General features: G+C 38.6%; 4 protein-coding genes across 5 annotated transcripts; 3 read left to right on the top strand and 1 right to left on the bottom strand.

The window, feature by feature from the left end:
- Positions 1–912: 912 nt before the first annotated feature.
- LOC148294856 (uncharacterized) lies at positions 913–3,438 on the bottom strand. The gene has a single exon (XM_088252274.1). It carries the CDS (start codon positions 3,436–3,438, stop codon positions 913–915), a length of 2,526 nt encoding a protein of 841 aa, XP_088108400.1.
- Positions 3,439–5,942: 2,504 nt separating this feature from the next.
- On the top strand, positions 5,943–9,766 carry LOC148294855 (pyruvate kinase, cytosolic isozyme). 2 transcript variants are annotated; one of them, XM_088251767.1, is made up of 4 exons: positions 5,943–6,147; positions 7,471–7,807; positions 8,020–8,481; positions 8,727–9,766. In XM_088251767.1, exons 2-4 carry the CDS (start codon positions 7,550–7,552, stop codon positions 9,537–9,539), a joined length of 1,533 nt encoding a protein of 510 aa, XP_088107893.1. In that variant the 5' UTR covers positions 5,943–6,147; positions 7,471–7,549; the 3' UTR covers positions 9,540–9,766. The 2 variants fall into 2 exon arrangements, with proteins under 2 accessions (XP_088107893.1, XP_088107892.1); XM_088251766.1 differs by having other exon boundaries at positions 5,944–6,147; positions 7,465–7,807.
- Positions 9,767–10,263: 497 nt separating this feature from the next.
- LOC110767398 (dolichyl-diphosphooligosaccharide--protein glycosyltransferase subunit DAD1) lies at positions 10,264–12,952 on the top strand. The gene is made up of 5 exons (XM_021970923.2): positions 10,264–10,702; positions 10,790–10,837; positions 12,242–12,329; positions 12,421–12,464; positions 12,671–12,952. The coding sequence occupies exons 1-5, from the start codon at positions 10,607–10,609 to the stop codon at positions 12,752–12,754; spliced, it is 360 nt and encodes a 119-aa protein (XP_021826615.1). The 5' UTR covers positions 10,264–10,606; the 3' UTR covers positions 12,755–12,952.
- A 7,022-nt stretch (positions 12,953–19,974) lies between these two features.
- LOC110767397 (uncharacterized) lies at positions 19,975–22,701 on the top strand. The gene is made up of 4 exons (XM_088251659.1): positions 19,975–20,359; positions 20,449–20,485; positions 22,320–22,358; positions 22,469–22,701. Exons 1-4 carry the CDS (start codon positions 20,179–20,181, stop codon positions 22,563–22,565), a joined length of 354 nt encoding a protein of 117 aa, XP_088107785.1. The 5' UTR covers positions 19,975–20,178; the 3' UTR covers positions 22,566–22,701.
- Positions 22,702–23,197: the final 496 nt, after the last annotated feature.

Genomic DNA, 23,197 nt, shown 5'->3' with positions numbered 1-23,197 from the left:
TAATCGACATCTTTCCAGTACCTTTCTTAAAACTTCCCAGTGGCCCTCTCTTGTTTTGGACTTTACAACCAAGTCATCCACGTAATCTTCCACTTCTCTTCCCATCATATCATGGAACACCGCCGTCATGGCCCGTTGATAAGTAGCTCCAGCATTTTTGAGACCAAACGGCATAACCGTATAGTAGAAATTCCCATACGGTGTCCGAAAAGCTGTTTTCTCTGCATCTCGCGCTGACATTTTTATCTGGTTATACCCACTGAAACCATCCATGAAAGATAACAGACCCTGCCCAGAAGTTGAGTCAATCAAAATGTCCATGTTGGGGAGTGGAAACTCATCTTTAGGGCATGCCTTGTTGAGATCCCTGAAATCAACGCATATCCTTATCAGACCATTTTTCTTTTTTACAGGGACTATGTTTGCCAGCCAAGTTGGATGCTTGATAGGTTTGATGAACCCAGCTGCTATGAGTTTTTCTATTTCCGCCTTAATTTGCACTTCTACATCAGGGTGGAAATTTCTCCTTGGTTGCACCACTGGTTTCATGCCTGCATCAACGTTTAAAGTGTGGCATACCAGGCTGGGATCCAGGCCCGGCATCTCTTCATAACTCCAAGCAAAAACATCATTGAATTCTTTCAACAAGCTTACAAGTTTTTCTTTTTCTTTGGCTGTTAAATGAATGCTGATGGAAATGGGCTTCTGGATGGAGGGATCTTCACTTAAGTTGATTATCTCTAGTTGCTCTGCCACGGCTGTAGAGCCATCTTGCATACATTTAGGTGCCGGCATGGGTTCTTGAAAGGTAGAAGGGGCAGGCATCTCCTTGATTCGTTCATTGCGCATTTGCTTCGGAACTCCTCTGGACTCGAGGCCCTCCCACGAGACGTGGTCTGGCCTCCAAACCCGTCATAAACGGTAAACTATGCGCCCGTCTGGTAATGTAACTTTTGAGCATTGCGGCGGGGTATAGGTATGATGATTGACTTCAGGGTGCTTTGGCCTTTCTCGATCCACAATGATCATAAGCTCTGAGTCACCAAGATCACGGATTTCGGCCCACTCAGGTAAGTGTGTCCCGAAAGCTTTGGATGGATTGCCTCCGGCGCCTGTGCATTCATTGTAGAATTCTGCTTCGGAGTAATGGGCCTCATTTTGACTGAAAGGTGACTGATTTCCTGGTATGCGGATTGGTCTTAAACCAACTCTTCCTTTCACACACTGGTGATATGTGGAGGGCACAAGCTTATGCTTGTTAATCCAGGGTCTTCCGAGCAAAGCATGATATGCTACCTCTATATCCAGTACATGCAACTTAGTCAAGGATCGGATAGGCCCCACTTTTAGGTCTACCTGTATATATCCAAGTGACACTTCACTTTTGTTTCCGAAGCCGCAAATGTTTATCTGGTTCTTGACTATCCTTGACAGAGGAATGTCAGCTGCCGTGAGCACGGATAGAGGCATGATATTGATGGAAGAACCAGTGTCCACCAAGGCTCTCCTAATGAACACATTATTGATTTGCCCTTCAAGATAAAGCGGCCTCCTATGGTCGGGATACGGAACCTCCATATCTTCATCAGTGAAGATAATAGCATTGTCATTCTCCAAGAATGCTCTCTGTGGTTGAGTGGTAAGGCAATGAGATCCATATTCTTCAGAGACACGCATCAGAGCCTCAGCAGCTGCTTCCCTAGCCTGCGGCCCGTAACCGAGCTGATCAAAGAGCGACTTGAACTTTGGGTTCCGTTGAAGGGCTTGTGCTGCCGTTGGCCCCTGCTTTAGACTTTGGTAGCGTTCCATTACTGTTGTCTCAGCCTCCGTAAGGTTATGAAGTGTTACGGCAGTGGTTTCTTGATTTGTTTGTTGGCCAAACAAAGTTCGGTGGTGTTTTTCCAGCATGTCTAGCGTGAGTTCCTCATTACTAGGCCCGGCTTCCCATCCGTCAGAGAATGGCCATGGAGCATCATAACTTGAGGGCTTTGAGTACTTGCACCAATAGGCTTCCTCCATGCTCCCATGTGATTCCCAGATTGCGTCCGGCGGCTTAGGATCATTGCTCCATATTCCATCATCACTCATCGAATCGTCAGAACACATGATTACAGCGGCTATCTCCTTTCCTCTTCGTTTGGGTAAGGGATCATCATCAATGGCTTGCTTCTTGGAAGGTAACTCAAGAGTTCCATCATGTACTTTGGCATGCAAGATCTTACGCAGAGTCTGACAGGCAGTGGTTGGGTGTCCCACATATTGATGGTAGCGGCAATATCGCGGATCGTTCTTTTCTTCTCTGGTAGGGACCTTTTGTGGTCTTGGTGGCTTGATGACTCCCTCTGCAAACATTGTATCCAAGATAGCATGGAGTTCCTCATCTCTGCACGGCAGCGGCGGGTACGTCTCCCTTTCTCTTCGTTTGCGTGGGTTGAAATCGCTTGAGGATTTTTCATCTACAAACAAAGTTTGTTGGGGTTCCTTCCTTTCATTCCTCCATGTTCTTTGCCCGGCGGCCGGTCTGACAGACATGCTTGTTTTCCTCACTGCTTCCAGAAGTCTAGAGAACTGGTTGATTCCGATGTTCTCAAGGTATACCCTGTATTCTGGCGCAATGTTACTTATGCAAATCTCGACAAGTGCCTCTTCATCTTTTTCATCATAACAATCAAGAGCTAAGTCACGAAACCGACGGACAAAGTCCACAGGGTTTTCTCCAGGCTTCTGGCGGGTGTTATTGAGTTGAGTCGTAGTTACTCGTTCCTCGTGCTGGAAATATTTTCTACAGAACCTGCTTGCCAAGTCTTCCCAGGAGCGGATAGAGCCCGGCGCCAAAGTAGTATACCAAGTGTAGGCGCGGTCTGTGAGACTCTTCGAAAATTCTCGAACACGTAAGTTATAATCGCCAGCATGGGGTCCCAAAGCATCAACGAAGCGACTGATGTGCTCTTTTGGACTTCCTTTCCTCCCATCAAAGAGGATAAAGCTTGGAGTTTCATAGCCTTTAGGATAGGGCTGCTCGAGTAGGCTGGCCGGATATGGCGGCTGAGGGACGTATTTCCAATCTTCATGGCTTCGATTTAACTCTTTTTCCAGCATGGCAATCACATCTTCATGGGTGACAAAAGATGCTTCCTTCTGCTCAAATCCTCTTCCAGCAGGAGCTGAATCTCCTAATGGCGTCTTTTCGCGTTGCTCTTCATTTTTGTCATTCTGATTGGAAACAGAGTTCTTCAACTCTTTGATTGTTTCAATCATTTCTCTCTGGGATTTACCCATAGCATGGATGGCTGCGATGAGCTCTGGGAGTGTATAGTCCTCTCCATTTGTTTGTCTCTCCTCTTCATGGGAGCTGTTCCCTCTTGACGTCGAGTCACCGTGGTTTAACTCCTCTTGGGAGGCCACAGTGTTGCTTCTGACATTCCTTTTTGGAGGCATTGGTGAGAATGGCAGCCTGAGTCCCCAGTGAAGTCGCCAATTTATGTAGGGGTCTTTTTTGGTCACGACAACTGAAGGCGGGCTTGGGCCGTCGTAAAGAGCTAATTGTGATGCCCCTTTGCCTGAGTTCAGAACCAGGCCCAAAACACTCCGAGAAAATGTAAATTTCCAGGGAATGCTCTGTTTCTTCCCACCAAGAGAGTGATGATTGTGATAAAAGAATTAGAAAGTTATGCTTGGCTTGAAAGGCTTGTGATGCGAGAGCTAAGTTTCCACAAGTTTAGCAGAGAGAGAGAGATTGACAGATTGCTGCTTGGGTTGGTATCAAAGATCTTGCTGGAGAAAATGGGTGATCGGGTCATATCTGAGGCTTTCCAAGGATATGATCACAGGAGGAGGTTAAGTTTGGTATAGATTTCTGGGTTTCTGGGTGTTCTTTTCGTCGTGTTCGGGTTGTTGGTTTTGCTGCCGTGTGTTTGTTTTGCTGCTGGACCTCTATTTTGCTGCTGGGTCTTTGCTTTGCCGCTGGGCCTTTGTTTTGCTGCTGGGTCCGCTGTTTTGCTGCTGGGTCTTTGTTTTGCTGCTGGGTCTTTGTTTTGCCGCAGGAAAGCGACCGGCGACCGGTCTCCAGGTGCAAGCGACCGGTCGCTCTAGTGCTGTTTTGGAATTTCGATTCTGCGCAAAAGCGACCGGTCGCCATTACTGGAGACCGGTCGCCCAGAACGTGATGGTGTTGGGCTTTTTCTCTCTCTCTGCTTACCTATTTAATGACTCAAGAAAATGGGCTTGGCTTTGGTGCCCAGCCCAAAGCCTCCATTTTTGAGCCATCAATGGCCTTGTGTAACTTGTAACCATCCACACCACAAACCAATCAGCAAGCCCCATGCGTATAATTAAGTGGCTTGGGCCCACTTAGGCTTGTTGCGAGATTTGACACAATAGGGAGTTGCTTGGCATTGCACGTTATCGTGTGCTTGTGCTTGGGCCATATCGTATTGCAGTGGCTCGGGCTATGTCGTATTGCAGTGGCTCAGGCTTTGCGTTAGATAATGCTTTGCAGTGGGCTAAGTGGGCTTGGGCCTATGAAATCTTGTAATTCTTACAAGTTTGCATGTGAAAGTGGTAAACTCACACCACTGCCTCCCCACGTGCCAAATTGTAGCCTTGCTTGGCATGGCATGTGTGCATCAGCTAGGCCATTTTTTTATAGCATGATAGCGATTGGGCTTTAAAATATGCATGGGCCTGTCCTATGATTTTTTGGGCCTCAACACTCATTTATATCTAGGTCAGATTCAAGACTGATTTCTTCAAGAGTATGGTTTCTTGAAGAAATTGGTCATTCTCCTTTGAATCCAAATTTTTGTTTCAGTTTGAGTTAGAGCTTGCAAGCTAGTGCCATGGGATGAAAGAGCTGGAGAAGGAGCTGCCATTGCCATGAAGAACTGAGCTTGAAGCTTTGCTAAGTTGGAGAAGAAGATTGCAAAAAGGAGGTATAACTCATCTTCCTAAATAGATCTAGGTTTTTTTGAGCTTGATTGTGTTCCTTTGTAAGAATCTTTTTAAGCTCGTGGTGATTGAGTTTTGAAATCTTTTTAAGCTCGTGGTTAATAGTCGTAATAAAGAGTAAAATCCAACAGTTTGAATTGATTTTACGATTATATTCTTGGATTTAACAGTTTTTTTAACAGAGGGACTATTTAAGAGCACTTATATTAACGTTAGGGACCATGAGTGATACAAAAAATCTTTAAGGATGCAATATGATAGTTTCGCAAACGTGAGGGACGTTTTGTGATAAAAAGCCTAGTTTTAATGCAGATCATACCATAATTTTGTAGATTGGGTCAACTTTTCTGATATAAGCAATATTGTTTTGTAGTTCGATATAAGCTTTAGCATGTATGTAATGCCAAATGAGCTATTTATAAACTTAAAAACAAGTGAAATTATAACTTGGAGTTGAAGATTTGTCGATTCAATCCATTATAGAAAGATTTAAATAAAAACTTATGAACTTTAAAGAAATTGGCCTAGCAACTTGGAATCATACCAAATATTGACAAAACAATAAAATTAAAAGATAACTCATGAGTTGTCAATTGAAAATGTTAATACAAATGAAAAGTAATTGAGTTCAACTAGATCAAGTTTGAAATCTTGTGATCGAGTTTGAAATCTTTTTAAGCTCATGGTTAATAGTCGTAATAAAGAGTAAAATCCAATTGGGTTGATGGAGACTCGGGCCTGTCTTTAACCCAACTTCCCTTTTAGTAAAAATAAGTGACCCAAGGCCTATCAAAGATTTCAAAAAACCTTTTAACGGGCACATTTCTATTTTTGGCCCAAACAGTTTGTAAGTGGACGCATAGCGCTCGAGATTAAAAAATGGTCTCACCCCGCGCGTGCGAGCGTCTGCGGAGAAGCTGCTGAGAGGTGCGAAATGCGGTGGGTGCCCACGTGGGTTGGGTGGGGAGGTGTTTGTTGGCGTTTCAAAGCTTCTATCTATCGCATTTCTCTCTGCCACTTCCCAAAAGCATAATCTGTCTAATTATCACACTCTACTCCGTACAAATTACTGTCGGTGTTACTTTCGGTCTACTTGTTCTCTGCCTTTCTCCTTGCACACCTTGTTTCTGTAGACCACCACAGTTTTCAAAGATCTCTCTTGTTTTGGCTTCTGGGTTTTTCCCAGTTGGCGAATTTGTGGTAAGAAACCTTGGATCTCTGGCTGTTTGGTTTTCATCTTCATGCTGCCTTTTTCTTGACTTTTATCAGTGACTTATGCTTATGCTCTATATCAGATTCTTGCATTTTTTTTTTTAATCTACTGCTTTGGTATTGTCTGATATGAATCCATATCTAAGTTGACGAAGTTAACTTGATGAGCTGGCACTATGGTTAGTTTGTTAAACATCAGTTAGGCTAGGGTTAGTTGAGCGTTTGTTTGGTTTGGGTTAGCACTATATCAGTCAAGAGAGTTTGAATAGTAACAGTGTTGTTCTTGAGATATTGAGTCAAGGTAGAAGACAGGTTTTATCATGGCCAGCCATCTTTTGTCCGTTTAATATCATCTCTTGAGCGGTTAAGCCATTTAATTTGCATTGCCTATATTTATCCCTTTACCATTCTGAATCAAGTCTCAAAGTCGAATCGAAAGGGTCAAATTTTTGATTGGTAGAATTATATGGAATCATAATACTAAGAACTGAAACTGCATTTCCCATTTTCTTTCTTTCATCATCTTCATCCTAATGTAAGTTTTACAAATTAGTTTATGACTTTTTTAAAGAAAATAAATTTTGGCTCTTTTCATTTTCCTTTTATAAAAGGCCTTTTCAGTCGTTAGGTCTTGTGGTATAATTTGTTAGTGATTTGTTAAACCTTTGCATCTACTTGTTTTTTCTTCGATGCTCTTTTCTTCTGGGAAGAGTTTCATGCTGCGGATTGAAATCAATTCTTGAGAAGAGAAGAAAGAATTGAAAATCATCATTCAGCAGCTGCAATGGTAGAACTTGAAATGTTGTGTTCTTCGAAGGGTTTTAGATTTATGTAGTGTAAATTATTTTATCTGTTGCTTTTTATTCTTGGCATAGCAGGCACAGACAAAATAGTCTGTTATCTGCCGAATACAATGCAAATTAATGACCATATGAATGATTGGAGCCAGTAGAAGTTGGTTTTAGAAGCTGTATTAAACCTTCTTGCATAAATCATTTTCCACCATTCCATTCTAAATAAATTTGAAAGAAAGTAAAAGACATACTTTCACAGAAAGTTCTCTTCTTCTTAGCCTTAGGAATGCCATAGTTATCAGTACAGTAATCACTCACAATATATAAGTGGTTATCATATTCAATTAATGAAAATTTTAATATCAACAATCAAGAATTAGTTTGCACTTTGAACCGCCCAGCATAGTCAAATATGGTGCAACTTACTAATACTGCTACTTACTACATCACTTATTTGCTAGCTTAGCTTCATAGCAGATAGCTAGACTGAGTTTCTCTCTCATTTTTGAAGGTGTAGGTGAAAAGAAAGAAAGAGTTTCCAATCCAATCTGAAGATCTATCAAAGATCTTGAAAATCAATCAATCAATCCAATTGAATGGCGAACATAGACATCGAGGGAATAATGAAGGATCTGCCCGACGATGGGCGTATCCCCAAAACTAAGATCGTGTGCACGTTGGGCCCATCCTCCCGGTCGGTGGTGATGTTGGAGAAGCTGCTGAGAGCAGGCATGAACGTTGCCCGCTTTAACTTCTCCCATGGGACCCACGACTACCACCAGGAGACCCTAAACAATCTCCGCACTGCCATGCACAACACCCAGATCCTCTGCGCTGTCATGCTCGACACCAAGGTCTCTCTCTTTCCTTACCCTTTTCTTCATTTCACATTTCCCTTCCGCTACTCACTTAAACATGTCATACTTATGTGCCGTCATGCTCAACACCAAGATCCTCTGCGCCGTTATGCTCGACACCAACGCTACTTCTGAACATGTCATACTTATGCTTGAAGTACCGCTAATTAGAATTGTTTAACCATGAATTTGCCCTTTCTGTTTTGTAGGGGCCTGAGATTCGTACTGGATTTCTCAAGGGTGGCAAACCTATTCAACTTAAGGAAGGGCAGGAAATCACCATTACTACTGATTACGACATTAAGGGGGACCAAGAGATGATTTCCATGAGCTACAAGAAGCTGGCCGTGGACTTGAAGCCTGGAAATACCATTTTATGTGCAGATGGTACCATTACCCTCACTGTATTGTCTTGTGATCCAGCAGCTGGTACAGTTAGGTGCCGCTGTGAGAACACTGCAATGCTGGGTGAGAGAAAAAATGTCAATCTTCCTGGTGTTGTGGTGGATCTTCCTACACTGACAGAGAAGGATAAGGAAGATATTCTGGAATGGGGTGTGCCCAACAAGATTGATATGATTGCTCTTTCATTTGTACGCAAGGGATCAGATCTTGTTAATGTCCGTAAAGTTCTTGGACCCCATGCCAAGCACATACAATTGATGTCAAAGGTTTGTGCCATTTCAATGTTTAATTATCCAGGCATTGATATACTAAGATGACCTGCAGCTTTTTTTTTTTCTTTCGGTTTTTATGTTTTGTTTTGTGTCTGCATGCTCTCTCTCTCTCTCTCTCTCTCTCTCTCTCTCTCTCTCTCTCTCTCATAGCAAATAAACATAATGGATATATTGATAGTAGACTGGATATTAGTTTCATTAGTTAACAAGTGAATGTGTGTTTCTTGTGGTTTCTAAAGGTTGAGAACCAGGAAGGAGTTATCAACTTTGATGAGATATTGCGTGAGACTGATTCATTCATGGTTGCCCGTGGTGATCTTGGAATGGAAATCCCAGTTGAAAAAATCTTCCTGGCACAGAAAATGATGATATATAAGTGTAATCTTGTGGGGAAGCCTGTGGTCACTGCCACTCAGATGCTTGAATCAATGATCAAGTCTCCGCGGCCAACCCGTGCTGAAGCCACAGATGTAGCTAATGCTGTCCTTGATGGTACTGATTGTGTCATGCTTAGTGGTGAGAGTGCAGCTGGGTCCTATCCGGAACTTGCTGTGAAGATCATGGCTCGAATATGTATTGAGGCAGAATCTTCCCTTGATTACGGGGCTATCTTTAAGGAGATGATAAAGTCGACACCACTTCCAATGAGCCCGTTGGAGAGTCTTGCATCCTCTGCTGTCCGAACAGCCAACAAGGCCAGAGCCAAACTCATTGTTGTGTTGACACGTGGTGGGAGCACAGCCAAATTGGTGGCCAAGTACAGGCCAGCAGTTCCTATCCTGTCGGTGGTTGTTCCAGTTTTGACAACAGACTCATTTGATTGGAGCTGCAGTGATGAGACCCCGGCAAGGCATAGCCTCATCTACAGGGGGCTGATTCCTCTATTGGCAGAAGGATCTGCGAAAGCTACTGATGCAGAATCCACGGAGGTGATCCTGGAAGCTGCTCTCAAGTCAGCAACAGAGAGGGGACTGTGCAAGCTTGGTGATGCAGTGGTGGCACTTCATCGTATTGGAGTCGCCTCTGTTATTAAGATCTGCGTGGTAAAATAAAGAATGCCAACATTTGCGTTGTAAGGCAGACAATGTGGCCGAGATGGACTTGTACTTTGCTTTCTTTCTAGTATCTCTGTACTTTATTATGTTTTAGCTAGCCTTCACAGCGCACTGAAAAGTGTAGTTATTTTGCACAAAATGTATCAGCTGTCATGGAGTTTTCATGAAACAGTCTGCAGCACTTGGTTGGATAAATGTGGAGATGCCGCCACACTTTGTGTTTATGAGCAAGAAAAACAAGCAATCTGCCAGAGGATGGATGGATGGATTGTAATATCAAAGAAACATAATAATATTTGCTAAGCTTGCATTTGCATATAAAATCAAGAGATTTCATTTCAACAAGAACTTTTGCTTAAAAAAAGAAAATTGTTTACGTGAGATCCAAATAAATATGAATAAACCAAGGTGGTTGGTGTGAGTGGTTCGGCACTCTCATTCCTTAAGAGAGGTCAGAGGTTCAATCCCCGCTCTCATATGGAGTCACTACTTTGGCCAACACTTTACCCCTTACGGGCCGATCCGGTGTGAGCGGGGATTAGTTTGGGTTGTGGTTAAGGCTTAAAAGTGCCACTCATAATTGGGGCTCATCCAGAATCATATCATGGTTCAGATCAAAAATAAATAAATAGGAATAAAATTGTACAAACAACTCCTCAGAAAATGCAAGAGTCAATCAGATAGCTAGTTCATACTCATAGGCCAACTGAAGAAACAAACACATAAAGAGGTCACTATTATTAATCAAGGTTCAAGGGTCTCTTTTCTTCACTCTTGTTGTGCCAAGCCAATTTTAGTTCCAACTCTTCTGACTTGGTTTCTGGGTCGAATATGATTGATTGCCGCATGCAGTTGAGAAGTTGGGGTAGCGCAGTGGTGACTGGGGAAGACTGAAGAAGCCCACCCAACCCAATTACCCGATTCTTTTACAATTATTCAAAATGACGATAATGCCCCTAACCATTTAGGTCTGGTTGACCAGAGTGGTCAAGTATTCGATCCATCTAAAACTCAGAAACCAGCCGAGGACGACGAAGTAGTGAAGTATAGAGGAAGATAAAAAAATGGGGAAAGCATCGACATCGTCAACGACCAAGGACGCGCTTGCCCTCTTCAATTCTCTGCGCTCAGCTTACTCTGCCACTCCCACCACTCTCAAGGTCTCTCTCTCTCTCTCTCTGAGAATTCACTAACTAAGGATAAGAAATGCTTAACCCACTTTGTCATTTTCTTTTATAAATTTGCAGATCATTGATCTCTATGTTGCTTTCGCTGTGTCCACAGCTCTCATCCAGGTACTCCCATGATCTCAATTTTCCTTTCTCCGTTTTTATGTGTTTATAATTTTTTTTTATTTGCTCTCTTTGGGTGCCCAAAATATTTGGGCAATTGTCAAGATGCAGAATTGAAATGCCTCATTTTGATTTACTCTTAAAAACTGGATCTTTATTTTATATTTTTTTGGTTTGATCTGAAATCACTTAAGTTGATAGTCTCAGTTGACAAACATATCTCTTTTCATTTAAACAGAATAAAATGGCTAATTTTTTGTGTGTATATATTTATTTTCGTAATTGTTGTTAAAAATAAATACTAAAAAACAAAAGCAAAGGCAGAGAAGGGGAAGCATCTTGGATTCTTGGATAGGCTTGCAATTTGACCTGCCTTTCCATTTGAACTCCTTACTATTTAGTTAGATCAATATGAATAGCTAGGATCAGTAAAATCTTGTTCTTTTTTTAATATAAATGTATACTTATCTGAGCCTCAGTCTTTTCTGTCATGAATTTGTATACCTTCCGGTTTGATTATGTACGTAGTTTTGCATTCCACAATGCACCGTTGTGCATGAATCTATTTGGTGAATGTTGTTAACATACTTTTTAATACATGTTTTATGGATGCTGCGTTGACTCAACAAATTGCCTTTAATAGGTTTCTGAAGCTCCATTTGGTTTAATATACCAACGGATTTGAAGAATCTAACAGGGAGAAATATTAATAATTAGGTGTTTGGAGGTTCTGCGGAAAAAAAAAACTTATAAGGACATATGTTCGAGGCTTGATGTTCTAGTGTTGGTGTCTACATATAATTCCTAAAAAATCAGAGTACAACAAAATTCATCTTATACAACCACAAAAGGGATAATTTTAGATATGACATTTAATTGAATTGTGAGAATATGATAATCTCCTTCATAAATTATTGGAAGGAAACCAACCTGTCGGATTCACATTCGTGGATCAATTTTGTCATTCTTGATCACCATGTCCACTCTTTTTTTAGATATTTATAAAAATAGCCAATCCTAGACATGTATTTATAAAAATACCCAAGCACTATTTAAACATAGAAACATACCCAAAATGAATTTTGGGTATGTGTATAATGATGGGTTTTGGGTATGTTTATAAATGAATTTTGAGTGTGTGTAATGATGAGTTTTGGGTACGTTTATAAAGTGTTTTGGGTGTTGGGGATTTTTATAATTTCAGCCCCCATTTTGGGTATTTTAGTGAAACTCCCCTCTTTTTTCCCCTCCTAGCCCACTTCAACATATTCTTCCACCTATTTCTAATGATGCCATCATGCATTAACTACTACAATCATAACCCATGAATGGTGGAAGCCACCTTTGTTGCAACTTGATATGGTTTCTTTAATCTTTGATTTAGTTATCTACTTTGTTGATGAACAGGTAGTTTACATGGCTATCGTCGGATCATTCCCATTTAACTCATTTCTCTCAGGAGTACTCTCTTGTACAGGGACAGCAGTCCTTGCTGGTAAGGGGAAGATGCAGTTTTTTCTTTGTTGGGTGAAAGCTCATATTAGACATGAGGAGGTTAACTTGGAAACTGATTACTTCTTTTGCAGTTTGTCTCCGTATTCAAGTGAACAAAGAAAACAAAGAATTTAAGGTAAACTCTGTTTGTTTCTTGTCCTTCTGTCTGATTCACAAATTGTGAGTTGTGGCAAGTTTGTGCACTCTAAACCAGTTTTCGTTTCCGACAGTCCTTCTTCATCATGTATTAAGAAATTGACAATGTTGGTAATGTTGTTTTGCCCACCTTGACCTATCCTCTTCCATCCTCGTCCTGATCAGTGTTTGTGTGTAAAACTGCAGGATTTAGCACCAGAACGGGCTTTTGCAGATTTTGTTCTCTGCAACTTGGTGCTGCACTTGGTGATTATGAATTTCCTTGGATAAGTTAGCATCTTTTGTTCTTCATTGATACTGTTTCCTGGAACAATGATGATAAGATATGATCCTAAAGAAGTTTTAAGAATTTGATGTGGTAACTTTTTTTGGTAGTTTTCTTTTATTTGATAAACTTAACATGATAAGTTATGTAGCCACAATATTTGAAAAATGAACCTGCAATAGAATCCGTCTTTTATTACATTATCAGGATCTCTTCTTTAAATACTTTATTGGAACTGTTTTGATCTTGTGTTTTCTTTTTTTCTTTTATAAAAAAAATACTCTAAACTATTTTTACATGTCTTAGTTACATTACTGGTTGCTGTGGATTTGTTCATTCTATAGATGGTTAAACTTGTATCTGCCAGACCATTTTAATGCTCAGTTAGTGTTAAGCCCTTTGATATGGAGAGCTCATTTTGTGCTTTTGGGCGTTCAATAGGTTACGGATTTGTTCTTGTATAAAAGTGAACAAAAAGTTAAAACTATTATATCAATTTATGGACATCAATAACTGAACCTTCATTCCAGTAGGAGCTGTTTGAGCTGGGCAGGGGTTTACCTGTTGCTGTAAGATTCATTGATTATCAGTTAATAATATCCACGTGTATGGCGTAAACGTGGACTGCTGATTCATGTGAGACTTGCTATGAGATTCACATTAATTAACGTTTAATAATCACTTACATAAAAGGAAAGAAAAGAAGCAATATCTCTTATTAGTAATCAATGTTGGTAACCGAACAGCTAGCTACGTAAAATCAGCCATGTGCCGTGCTTTGAGAGGTCATTGCCTTAGCCATAGAAGCCTTGCCATAAGTCACAACTAGGGGCAACGTCAAGAGTCCCACATTGGAAGACTACAAGAGGTGGAGACTCCCGTTCACCAAGAAAAAAAGACCACTTTCCACTTAGAAAAGGGTTTCGACATTCGTCGTGGTAACACTTAGTCTTCAAAAGAACTGGAAAATGTTGTAGAACGAAATGGATGCTTCAGCATAGAGAGAAGGGAAAATCTGGATAATTTCTTTGCACATGGCACTGTCTATAGTACTCCTCAACTACTTGCATCTCAAATCAGAGCTAGCCTGGAGGGACTCTTCAAGCAGCAATTCGGAGACGAAATCTTGGACGAGCTCTTTGACTTTGTATCGTAAAAAACTTGAAGAGCAGCACTCCATCGTCTGAGTCAGGAAGGCAGTTTGTTTTTCTTGTTGTCCCTAGACGCAGAGCAAATTGATTTGAACATCCAGCTTTTAAGTTGAGTCTGTTTTGGTCATGTAGAGATGGCCAACAAATTACATATAACTTAGGTTTTTTATCACAAATGGTCCCTGACGTTTGTGAAATTATCACATTTCGTCCCTAATATTTTTTTGTGACACTAATGGTCCTTAAGGTTACTCTCTACACATCAAAATGGTCCTTACCGTTAGCTTCCGTCAAATTTTCTATTAAGTTGCTGACGTGGCACGTGTGTAGAGCCCACACATCTAATAGTATAAAGCCACGTGGCTTTAAATAAAATAAAATATATTTTAAATATTTTAAAACTTAAATCCATAAAAAAGAAAAAGAAAAATTCTTGCCCCTGCATTCTCACTCTGCCTGCACGCTTCCCCCCTCGCAGATCCACCTCTTGCCTCTCTCTCCCTACTCTTCCTCCTCTTTCTCTCTCTCCCTCTCCCTCTCCCTCTCCCTATCCCATATGATTATGTGCAGGCACGGAGCCACTCTTCAACTCCAATTAACTCCAGCATTTCATAAAAATTTTACACTAAACTTATGTAATTGTTGGAAAAATATGAAAAAATCTACATTATTGGCCCCACAAAAAATGATGTGGAATCACGTCTAGAACATGTAAATGAAATTACCCATAATCCACGACCTTATATAAACTAGTTCTTTCACTTAGCCAAAGAGATGCATTTTTGGTTTAATTGGAGGTTCAAAAAATCAATATAGAATAGTGGGTTATAGTTATTCAATGTGAACATATATATATATACATTTTTTCGAAATATTTAACCCAGAACCGAGCCATGGCTCTCTCATAAGGATCAGTGGGCAGCAAGGGGTACTTCTGTGGCCATGTTTCTTCTATATATGTATTCGACTATGATCATGGACTCACAGATTGGCCTTTCTCCATGAACGAGCACGGGGATTTTCTTGTGAACTGGGTTGTATTTGAGGAGCTCAGGACTTTTGTTTTGAAGATCTTCTTCTATGTAATCATATGGGATAGGGAGAGAGAGAGAGAAAGAGGAGGAAGAGTAGGGAGAGAGAGGCAAAAGGTGTGTCTGCGAGGGGGGAAGCGCGCATGCAGAGTGAGAATGCAAGTGCAGATATTTTTCTTTTTCTTTTTTATGGATTTAAGTTTTAAAATATTTAAAATATATTTTATTTTATTTAAAGCCATGTGGCTTTATACTATTAGATATGTGGGCTCTACACACATGCCACATCAGCAACTTAACAGAAAATTTGACGGAAACTAACGGCAGGGACCATTTTGATGTGTAGAGGGTAATCTTAAGGACCATTAGTGTCACAAAAAAACGTTAGCGACGAAATGTGATAATTTCGCAAATGTCAGGGACCATTTGTGATAAAAAGCCTAACTTATATATTAAGAGAGTAAATGAATAAATAAATAAAAGGGGGTTTAGGTACATTAGGGCCGCTTGCGGGTCAAATCACCTTGAATTAATAGATGTTTTGTACATTTTAGGAAAAGCGAATCAGCTAGAAGGATCTCTTTAATATTATCAATAACAAAGAGTCAATACCCAAACACTTTTAGAAGGATGGGGTGATATGACCACTATGGGATGTCATTTGCAAAAGTGAGTTGAAGAATTTTTAATTTTAAGATATTAAAAAAATACGAGTTTGGGGAATTGAGTGAGGTAGGCTTCCTTCTTGAGCAATATTACAAATGAGTAATGCTATTTGGACACACAATATTGACACACTTAGTTGACACCCGCAGATGTATCAATGTATCATTCGTTGAACAGAAAACGAAGAGAAAAGAAGAGCAAATGATACATTGACACATTAGCGAGTGTCACTAAGTGTGTCAATGTTGTGTGTCCAAATAGCATTACTCATTACAAAATTTCATAATTTCTTCTTTCAGCATGCCTTAAATCTAGTGAATTATTCAATTCAATTCAATTATAGACACTAAATGAGCTTTAAAGTATAGGCTAATTAAGCACTTTTCTTAAAATAAAGGAATAGCTGCTTTCTTAGTATATTAGTATATTCCATAAAAAAATAATAATAATAAGAGTTCAAGAGAAAGAAGGCGGCATGAATTCTTTTTTGTTTCGTTTTGAGTGGAATAAAGTTCTTTTTTTAAATGAGAAAGTATATGGATGTGATATATGGATTCTAAGATTCTGCATTTAGAATCTACACATTTTCTCGCATTTCGCTTAATCTTAGTCGTTGTAATAATCTGTCAACCCGTAACATGATATGTCAACTGCCATAAATTTAAGTTTAGTTTTAACACTCTAAAAGTCCAATTTTACTCTTCTAGTAAGATTCAAAAATTTAAAACTTTAAACTTAAAAAATAAATAAACTCAGCACAAACTTCCCCATTGACTACCCACTACCCACCCTCCCACCATGGGCATTGGTAACTGGTGGCTTTTTCTTGTACATAAACACAAGTTTTCATATGACAATATGAAAGATACGTAGGTAAACACTGCTACAGAAATCGAAATAGACGACATGAATTCACGGTCGTGAAATTGACCGCCATCGTTTGATTCATAAAACTATGTCGGTAAATGACTGGCGTTGTTAAGACATACTACGTCAGCTTTAAAAATAAAAATTGACGTCTAATTACTACGACGGTAAATGACCGGCGTTGTTCACCTGGTCGTTGTTGTTAGTGCGCTTACCACGACGGAAAGAATATAAATATAGACGTGGTTCCTTTGGTACACGGGGCTTGTAACACCAATATCATCATGTGTATTCTTTGAGACGACGGTAGTTGTCATTTTACCGATGTTTGTGTTGTGTTGTGTTGTGTATTCCCATTACCCGTGCTTTTGTGTTGTGTCAAATGAAATTTTATAATTCACTAAATTCAAATATGTTAAAAAGGAGGAAATTGAGGTAGAGGTGAATAATGGCGGAGAAAAAAAAAAAAAAAAGCTATTTTGGGACGTCAACCTCAAACAACAAAATTAAAGGAAAACAAGATAAACTTATCTAATGACACAATTAGTCATATTTTCAAATCTTTTCATTTATCACTAGTAGTAGTATACTTGGCAACCCCTCCGACTAAGTAAACTAGCGCGTGTACGAACATTGGAATTGCTTTCACTGCCGGGCCGCTATCGTCCTTGAATAGAAGAAGGGACTACCAGCTCATCTTGGATCAAATACTGATTCTTTCGCATGATATGACCCGTAATCCAAGAGAGGGACAAAGAATGACCTCTTAGAAAGTGAATCTGAAGGGCCTAGAAAGGGCTTCTTTTTGACGTGAATCGGATATGGGATCCTAGGAAAGAAGACAAACAAAGGCCTGCATTTAAATTAGTAATTGTTAAGTTATATATTAAGAGAATAAATGAATAAATAAATAAAAGGGGGTTTAGGTACATTAGGGCCTGCTTGCGGGTCAAATGATTCACTGATAAGTCCATAAATTTATATATTTATGTACTCTTTATACTTAGTTTTTGTAGGAGAATTTGATTTAAAAAGAACTTATTACTTTATTTTCTCAATTTTCAACTTTCTAGAGCAAGTAATTGGTTTTCAACGGAATTACGACTTTTGGGTGGAGTTTTATTACGAGACCAGTTGGAGATAAAAGCTAATACCTTGAAGATGATTGTGGAATTTTTCTAGAATTTTCGGAGCAGCCAATGAGAGCAGTCTTTGAAGTTAAGTCAGCATAAGGTGCAATCCCGTCAAAACTGTGCTACTGTGGAAGAATGACTATTTGAAGACTTTCTTGATTTTTCCTCAAGGCGTGCAATATATGGCTTGAAAGATAAGACAAAAACCTACAATTTAAATATTTTTGATGAATTTTCTTGGAGGAGGAACAACCCCAAACGTGCATGCAAAATAACTGACGTGTTATCCCAGTCCAAGTAGGAAGAAGAGTCAATTACTTACCCATTTTGGATTTATGTTTTAATTAGGTTTTTCTTTATTGTTGGGCCGTTGTAAAAGCCCAGCTAGGGTAAGAATAGACGTGGGGTGTTTTATTTAAGCATGAGAAACAACTCCTTTAGGGGGGAGGGACGCAAAGACTATGAGAAATTGGAGACGCCGGAAGAGTACCGCAATTGGCCAAGTTTAATTGTTTCTTCCTTATGTTTTTGTTTATGTCGAATTATATGATTATGGGTAACTAATTTTCTTTTGCTAGGGCATGATGTAGCCCTAGTATGATAATCTAGTTTTCTTATTTTACCTATCTATTGATTACCATGTGATGATGGATTCTTAATCATTGTGCTTAATAATTTGGTTGATTATCTTGATGCTTGATCACCATCTAGACTTTTAATTTAGTTAATCGGATGCAAATTAGAGTAAATACCATACTTGATTTGAGGCTTGCTTCTTGTGATTAGGATTTGTAATTCGTCTAGGGTAAATACCATACTCCTAGGGTTTACATGCTTGTTGGAGGTTTTCATTGATCTTAATGAGTTTCTATGTGTTGATATTTGACCTACATACCGTAGGCAAATTGCATGTAGGAATATATGAGTTAGCCTAAATACCATAGGTAATTCATGAAAAAGGAAAACTAAGCAGGGACATCAATTGGTTAGTTAATAGGTAGGTGAATAAAAAGGCTAGATTGGATTACTAGTGGTGAATTCATTGTCCTAGTGCTTTTATCAATTTGAATTTCTCATCCTTGTGTTTCGTGACTTTTTACTTGTTTTGTCTTTCAATTTTGTTGTTAATTAAATCATTCTTTCAAAAACCCCTTTTGTGTTTACGTGAGTATGCTACGTGTTTAATTTCTTGTTTATATAATTAGAGTGGTTAAAGTATTTTGTGAAGTAAATTAGGTTAGACTAATTGGAAGTTGAACTCAATCCTTGTGGGAATGACCTCGTATTTGCCATACTATATTACAATTGACCTTGTGCACTTGCGAGTATAATTTGTGTTTAGACTAATTTTTATAATCTCCATTTTTTAGGTTGTCTAAAATTCACAACATTCACCTTGATATTAATAGATGTTTTTGTCCATTTTAGGAAAAGCGAATCAGCTACAAGGATCACTTTAATATTATCAATAACAAAGAGTCAATACCCAAACACTTTTAGAAGGATGGGGTGATATGACCACTATGGGCTGTCATTTGCAAAAGTGAGTTGAAGGATTTTTAATTTTAAGATATTAAAAAATACGAGTATGGGGAATTGAGTGAGGTAGGCTTTCTTCTTGAGCAATATTATAGAATTTCATAATTTCTTCTTTCAACATTCCTTTAAACCTAGTGAATTATTCAATTCAATTCAATTCAATTGTAGACACTAAATGAGCTTTAACGTATAGACACTAAACCTAGCTCTCAATATGTTTTGATCATTGGTGAAGCTTGAGGTTAACTAAAACCCTAACTTATTTTGATCATACCTCCTCAATACTTCTATAATTGGATCAATTGGGAACATCATGCCAGACATATGTGAAGAAGTGGATCTTCAAACAGAAGAGAAGATCTTAGAATGGGGCCATTGTAAAAGATGCATGCACTTCTACACCTTATCTCTTATACCACGAAACAATGCCCTCCTACTTCTTCCAGCTATGGTAAGGAGTCCCAAATAATGCTCATGACAAATCACTGCAGGAACTCCAAGTAGAGATGAGATAGCTTGCTGGCTATTGACATCTACAGAAGGGCTAAATGAGACTGCAGATTTAGCAAAATTAATTTTTTGGCATGAGGACTTCTCATATATGTCAAAAATGTGTTTCAGATTCTGACATTCAGACATATTAGCATCACAAAATAATAAACTATCGTCAGCCAAAAGCAAGTGAGTTATCGAAGGTGCTCCCCTTGCGATAGCCACTCCACTACTACAATTATGTTAAACTACGACATCCAAAAAACGACCCTTTATATAAAAACTGTCGTGGTATTTTAAAAGACGACCAATTTTATAACACCGCCCTGGTAAAGTACCTAATACACCAATATGTTAAGTTGATTTTTAAAATTACGACCATACCTTATCAGGACCGTCGTGTTTTCAGGAGGCGCTAACAACAGTTCACTTTAAGTTCTCGAGAGCGGAGCTTTTCAGAAAACACTCGCTCTCTCAGACACTATGCTATCTCAAATTCTCTCACGAAACTTTCACAAAACCCTCGCTCTCTCAACTCTCTCTCACATCGATGAAGCACATCTCCCTCTCACCATCCACCGAGTTTGCAGAGATCGCCATCTCCATCGCGTCATTCAGTCCACCGAGCTCACCGCGTTCAGTCCACCGAACTCGCCTCGTTCGCCAAAATTTATTCTCTCCCTCTGAAAACGAACCAAGCTCAAGCACTAATTTGAAGGGAAAAACCCCAAGTAATCTCTCTCTCTCCCTCTCTCTCTCTCTCTGTTTTCTTCTTCTCCTTTTTTGATTTTTTTAATTTTAATGAGGGTTTTAATGTCAGATCTGGTTATGATTGGCTCGCGAACACTTTGCAATGGGTATGTTTTATTATGTTTGGTTTATTATCGAAGAAACTGTGTATGTTTTATTTTGTTTGATTTAGGTTCTTCCATTAAAGATGCTGGTGAGTTGATTTAGGAATTAGGGCTTTGGGTATAAAAAGCTGGTAAGAAATCCACACCATCGACTATTTTAGGGATTTGATATAGAATGTTAATTTTGGTCTGATTTAATGTAATTTGATGGAATTTGGACTTTAACTTGCTGAATTCTACTTGGGTTTGTTTTGGTTTTTGCTGATGTTGGTTGAATTGTCTTGGAGCTTTTAGCTATTACTCTGTTTTTGGTCTAAAGGAGTGTTTTGTGATTCATTCTGATGGATGAAGCCAGCTTTGAATCTGAATTTTGAGATTGTACTGAATTTAGTCATTAGCACTGGTCGATTCTAATAATTTTGTAGGTCAACAGTTCAAAATTGATTCTCTCTTAAAATTGGCCCTTTTTTTTGTCTGAAAAAAAAATTAAAAATTGGCCAATTAAGCAAGGATTTTAGAAGCAGATTTTAATATGTTTTCTTGGTTTGGTTGTGATATAATGTAGGATGGATTCCTCTTTTTTCTTTTCCACTGTGGTCAATATAAACTTGCACGAAGTTTGACTTATGAGAGGCAATCTTCATCAGTGATTTCTTATAAGATAATATTCATCAGTGATTTCTTAAAACAGTGTTCACCAGTCATTCTTTTCCTAATTTGATTTCCGGTTTTATATGATGTCATGGGATGATAAACAAATGGGAGACTATAAGGAATGCGAGTGCTTCTATTTTAATATATCATATACCAGATACATTTGGTACTAGCTGTCACTTTCAGATTTATTATTTTCTCATTATTTTAACTAAAATTTCAAGACATAATAGGCATACTAATTATATGAAAATATCATTTTTCTATGATAAAACTTTATTTTTATGGAGAAATTCATGGATTTATCAAGAACAGATCATAATCTATGATGCCTTTTAACATATTTTTATCTAGTTATCCATTGCTTTTTACCTTTTTTCTAGCTAGAAGAGTGTATATTCATGTTATACATGGACAAGGGTTAACTTGGAAATTATTTGAATCCACTATTCAAGTAAAACATTCTAAAAATGTGTTTTATCAATTTAGCAGTCTCATAGTAATTTGGTGACAAGAGTTTGTGTAAAGTGAGCCTACACAAGGAAAGACACTTGCATTTTGTTGGTTATCTAAGTTAGTATTTGATGGTATTTTTTATGCAATGACATTAACCAAGTATACTTTTGCTGCTATACATATCTAAATAGTAGGCACTACGGTTTCAAATTTTGGGGATTGTTTTGGGATGGAAGGGTTAGAAAATGCAGGCCTGGATACTAGGTCTGTGGTAACTTATGAACTCTTCAACTTTAAGTCCACCAGGGAGAAAAATCCCCTCCTGCAACTTGTTCATTGTTGTGAGGAGGGTTGGGATTATGCCCCAGTTACTGTTTCTTTGTTAAAATAGAAGTTTAAGTAACTTTAAGTAATATTTTCTGTTGTTTTCAGTAGAAATAAGATGAATTTCACATATTCTATATGATTAAAATAGAAGTTTAGGGCAGGTTTGGCTATCTTGGTAAGGATCATACTCGGGGTCTATTTGAACTGTCAGTTGGTGCTGTAGTAACACTCATCAATGGTAATAGACTATGAATATATGAAAAGCATTTTTTAGCAGTATAGGGAAAATAAATCTATATATTTTCAGAAAAAGGTAATTCCAAGAAGTGCTGTATTATTAAAGTGTAGACCATAGTAGCTTTAGTTAAAATTTTGTTTTTGTTTTTCTGATTTGGTACAGGTTGCTGCTACAAGGAAGCTTACTCAGTGGTCAAGAAAGGTACTAGCATACAACTTTCTTTGCCTTGCTCCACTTGAGTTGTCAGTCTGTAACAAAGCTTCAAGCATGGCATTTCAAGTATTTTGACCTATTGTTGCTGATATTGCTAGAGTGGAGGGGGGAATACAACAACTTGGAAAATGTGCAAGGAAGGCGGAGCTAACTCATACATCCAAGAACAAATTGATGAAGTTTGTATCAAATTAGTAGAATTTGTGAGCAACATGTAGCTCCTTTATTTCTAATTATAGGTAGGAAGTATGTATGTAATAGAATAAAGATTGGTTGACTATGTAATGACTATGAATCTTCAAGTTTTATGAAAGAAATAATTTTTGAATCATTATAATCGGTTTCCTAGTTGAAATTGTTGTATGGAATCATAGAAAACAAAAAACTACAATGTAAAAGCTTGGAAACTTATTAGACGACATATTTAAAGAAAATAAACGGTGGTTTTATCGTCGTCTGTACATAAAAACGACGACGATTTTAAACAAAATAATGTCTTCTTTATATACAATCAACGACGGTATTTAACAAAATACCGTCGTTTTTACCATATATAACGACGGTTTTCCAAAAAGCGTCGTCTTTTTCATAAAAACGACGACGGTTTTTAGGAAAAACCGTCGTCTTTACATTTAATAGACGACGGTTTTTTAGAAAAAGTGTCGTCTTTACATGTAATAGACGACAGTTTTTTTTATAGAACCATCGTCTTTACATTTAATAGACGACGGATCTTTTAAAAACCGTCGTTTTTACATATAATAGACGACGGTTAATTACCGTCGTAGTTTGACTTTCAAAAAGACGACTGTCGATTTAACGACGGT

Source organism: Prunus avium, chromosome 4 (assembly GCF_965620075.1).
Source record: "Prunus avium chromosome 4, drPruAviu1.hap1.1, whole genome shotgun sequence".
Lineage (NCBI taxonomy): Eukaryota > Viridiplantae > Streptophyta > Magnoliopsida > Rosales > Rosaceae > Prunus > Prunus avium.
The sequence above is the reverse complement of the archived record's forward strand: the minus strand, read 5'-3'. Positions and strand labels throughout refer to the sequence as shown.

Excerpts from the sequence above, each read along its gene's own strand:
- LOC148294856 (XM_088252274.1), bottom strand. The coding sequence starts at position 3,438 with ATGCCTCCAAAAAGGAATGTCAGAAGCAACACTGTGGCCTCCCAAGAG.
- LOC148294855 (XM_088251767.1), top strand. The coding sequence starts at position 7,550 with ATGGCGAACATAGACATCGAGGGAATAATGAAGGATCTGCCCGACGAT. Across the intron at positions 7,808-8,019 it reads CTGTCATGCTCGACACCAAG|GGGCCTGAGATTCGTACTGG; the intron begins GTCTCTCTCTTT and ends TCTGTTTTGTAG. Across the intron at positions 8,482-8,726 it reads ACATACAATTGATGTCAAAG|GTTGAGAACCAGGAAGGAGT; the intron begins GTTTGTGCCATT and ends TGGTTTCTAAAG.
- LOC110767398 (XM_021970923.2), top strand. The coding sequence starts at position 10,607 with ATGGGGAAAGCATCGACATCGTCAACGACCAAGGACGCGCTTGCCCTC. Across the intron at positions 10,703-10,789 it reads CCACTCCCACCACTCTCAAG|ATCATTGATCTCTATGTTGC; the intron begins GTCTCTCTCTCT and ends ATAAATTTGCAG. Across the intron at positions 12,330-12,420 it reads AGGGACAGCAGTCCTTGCTG|TTTGTCTCCGTATTCAAGTG; the intron begins GTAAGGGGAAGA and ends CTTCTTTTGCAG.
- LOC110767397 (XM_088251659.1), top strand. The coding sequence starts at position 20,179 with ATGAAGCACATCTCCCTCTCACCATCCACCGAGTTTGCAGAGATCGCC. Across the intron at positions 20,486-22,319 it reads TCGCGAACACTTTGCAATGG|GTTGCTGCTACAAGGAAGCT; the intron begins GTATGTTTTATT and ends GATTTGGTACAG. Across the intron at positions 22,359-22,468 it reads TTACTCAGTGGTCAAGAAAG|AGTGGAGGGGGGAATACAAC; the intron begins GTACTAGCATAC and ends TGATATTGCTAG.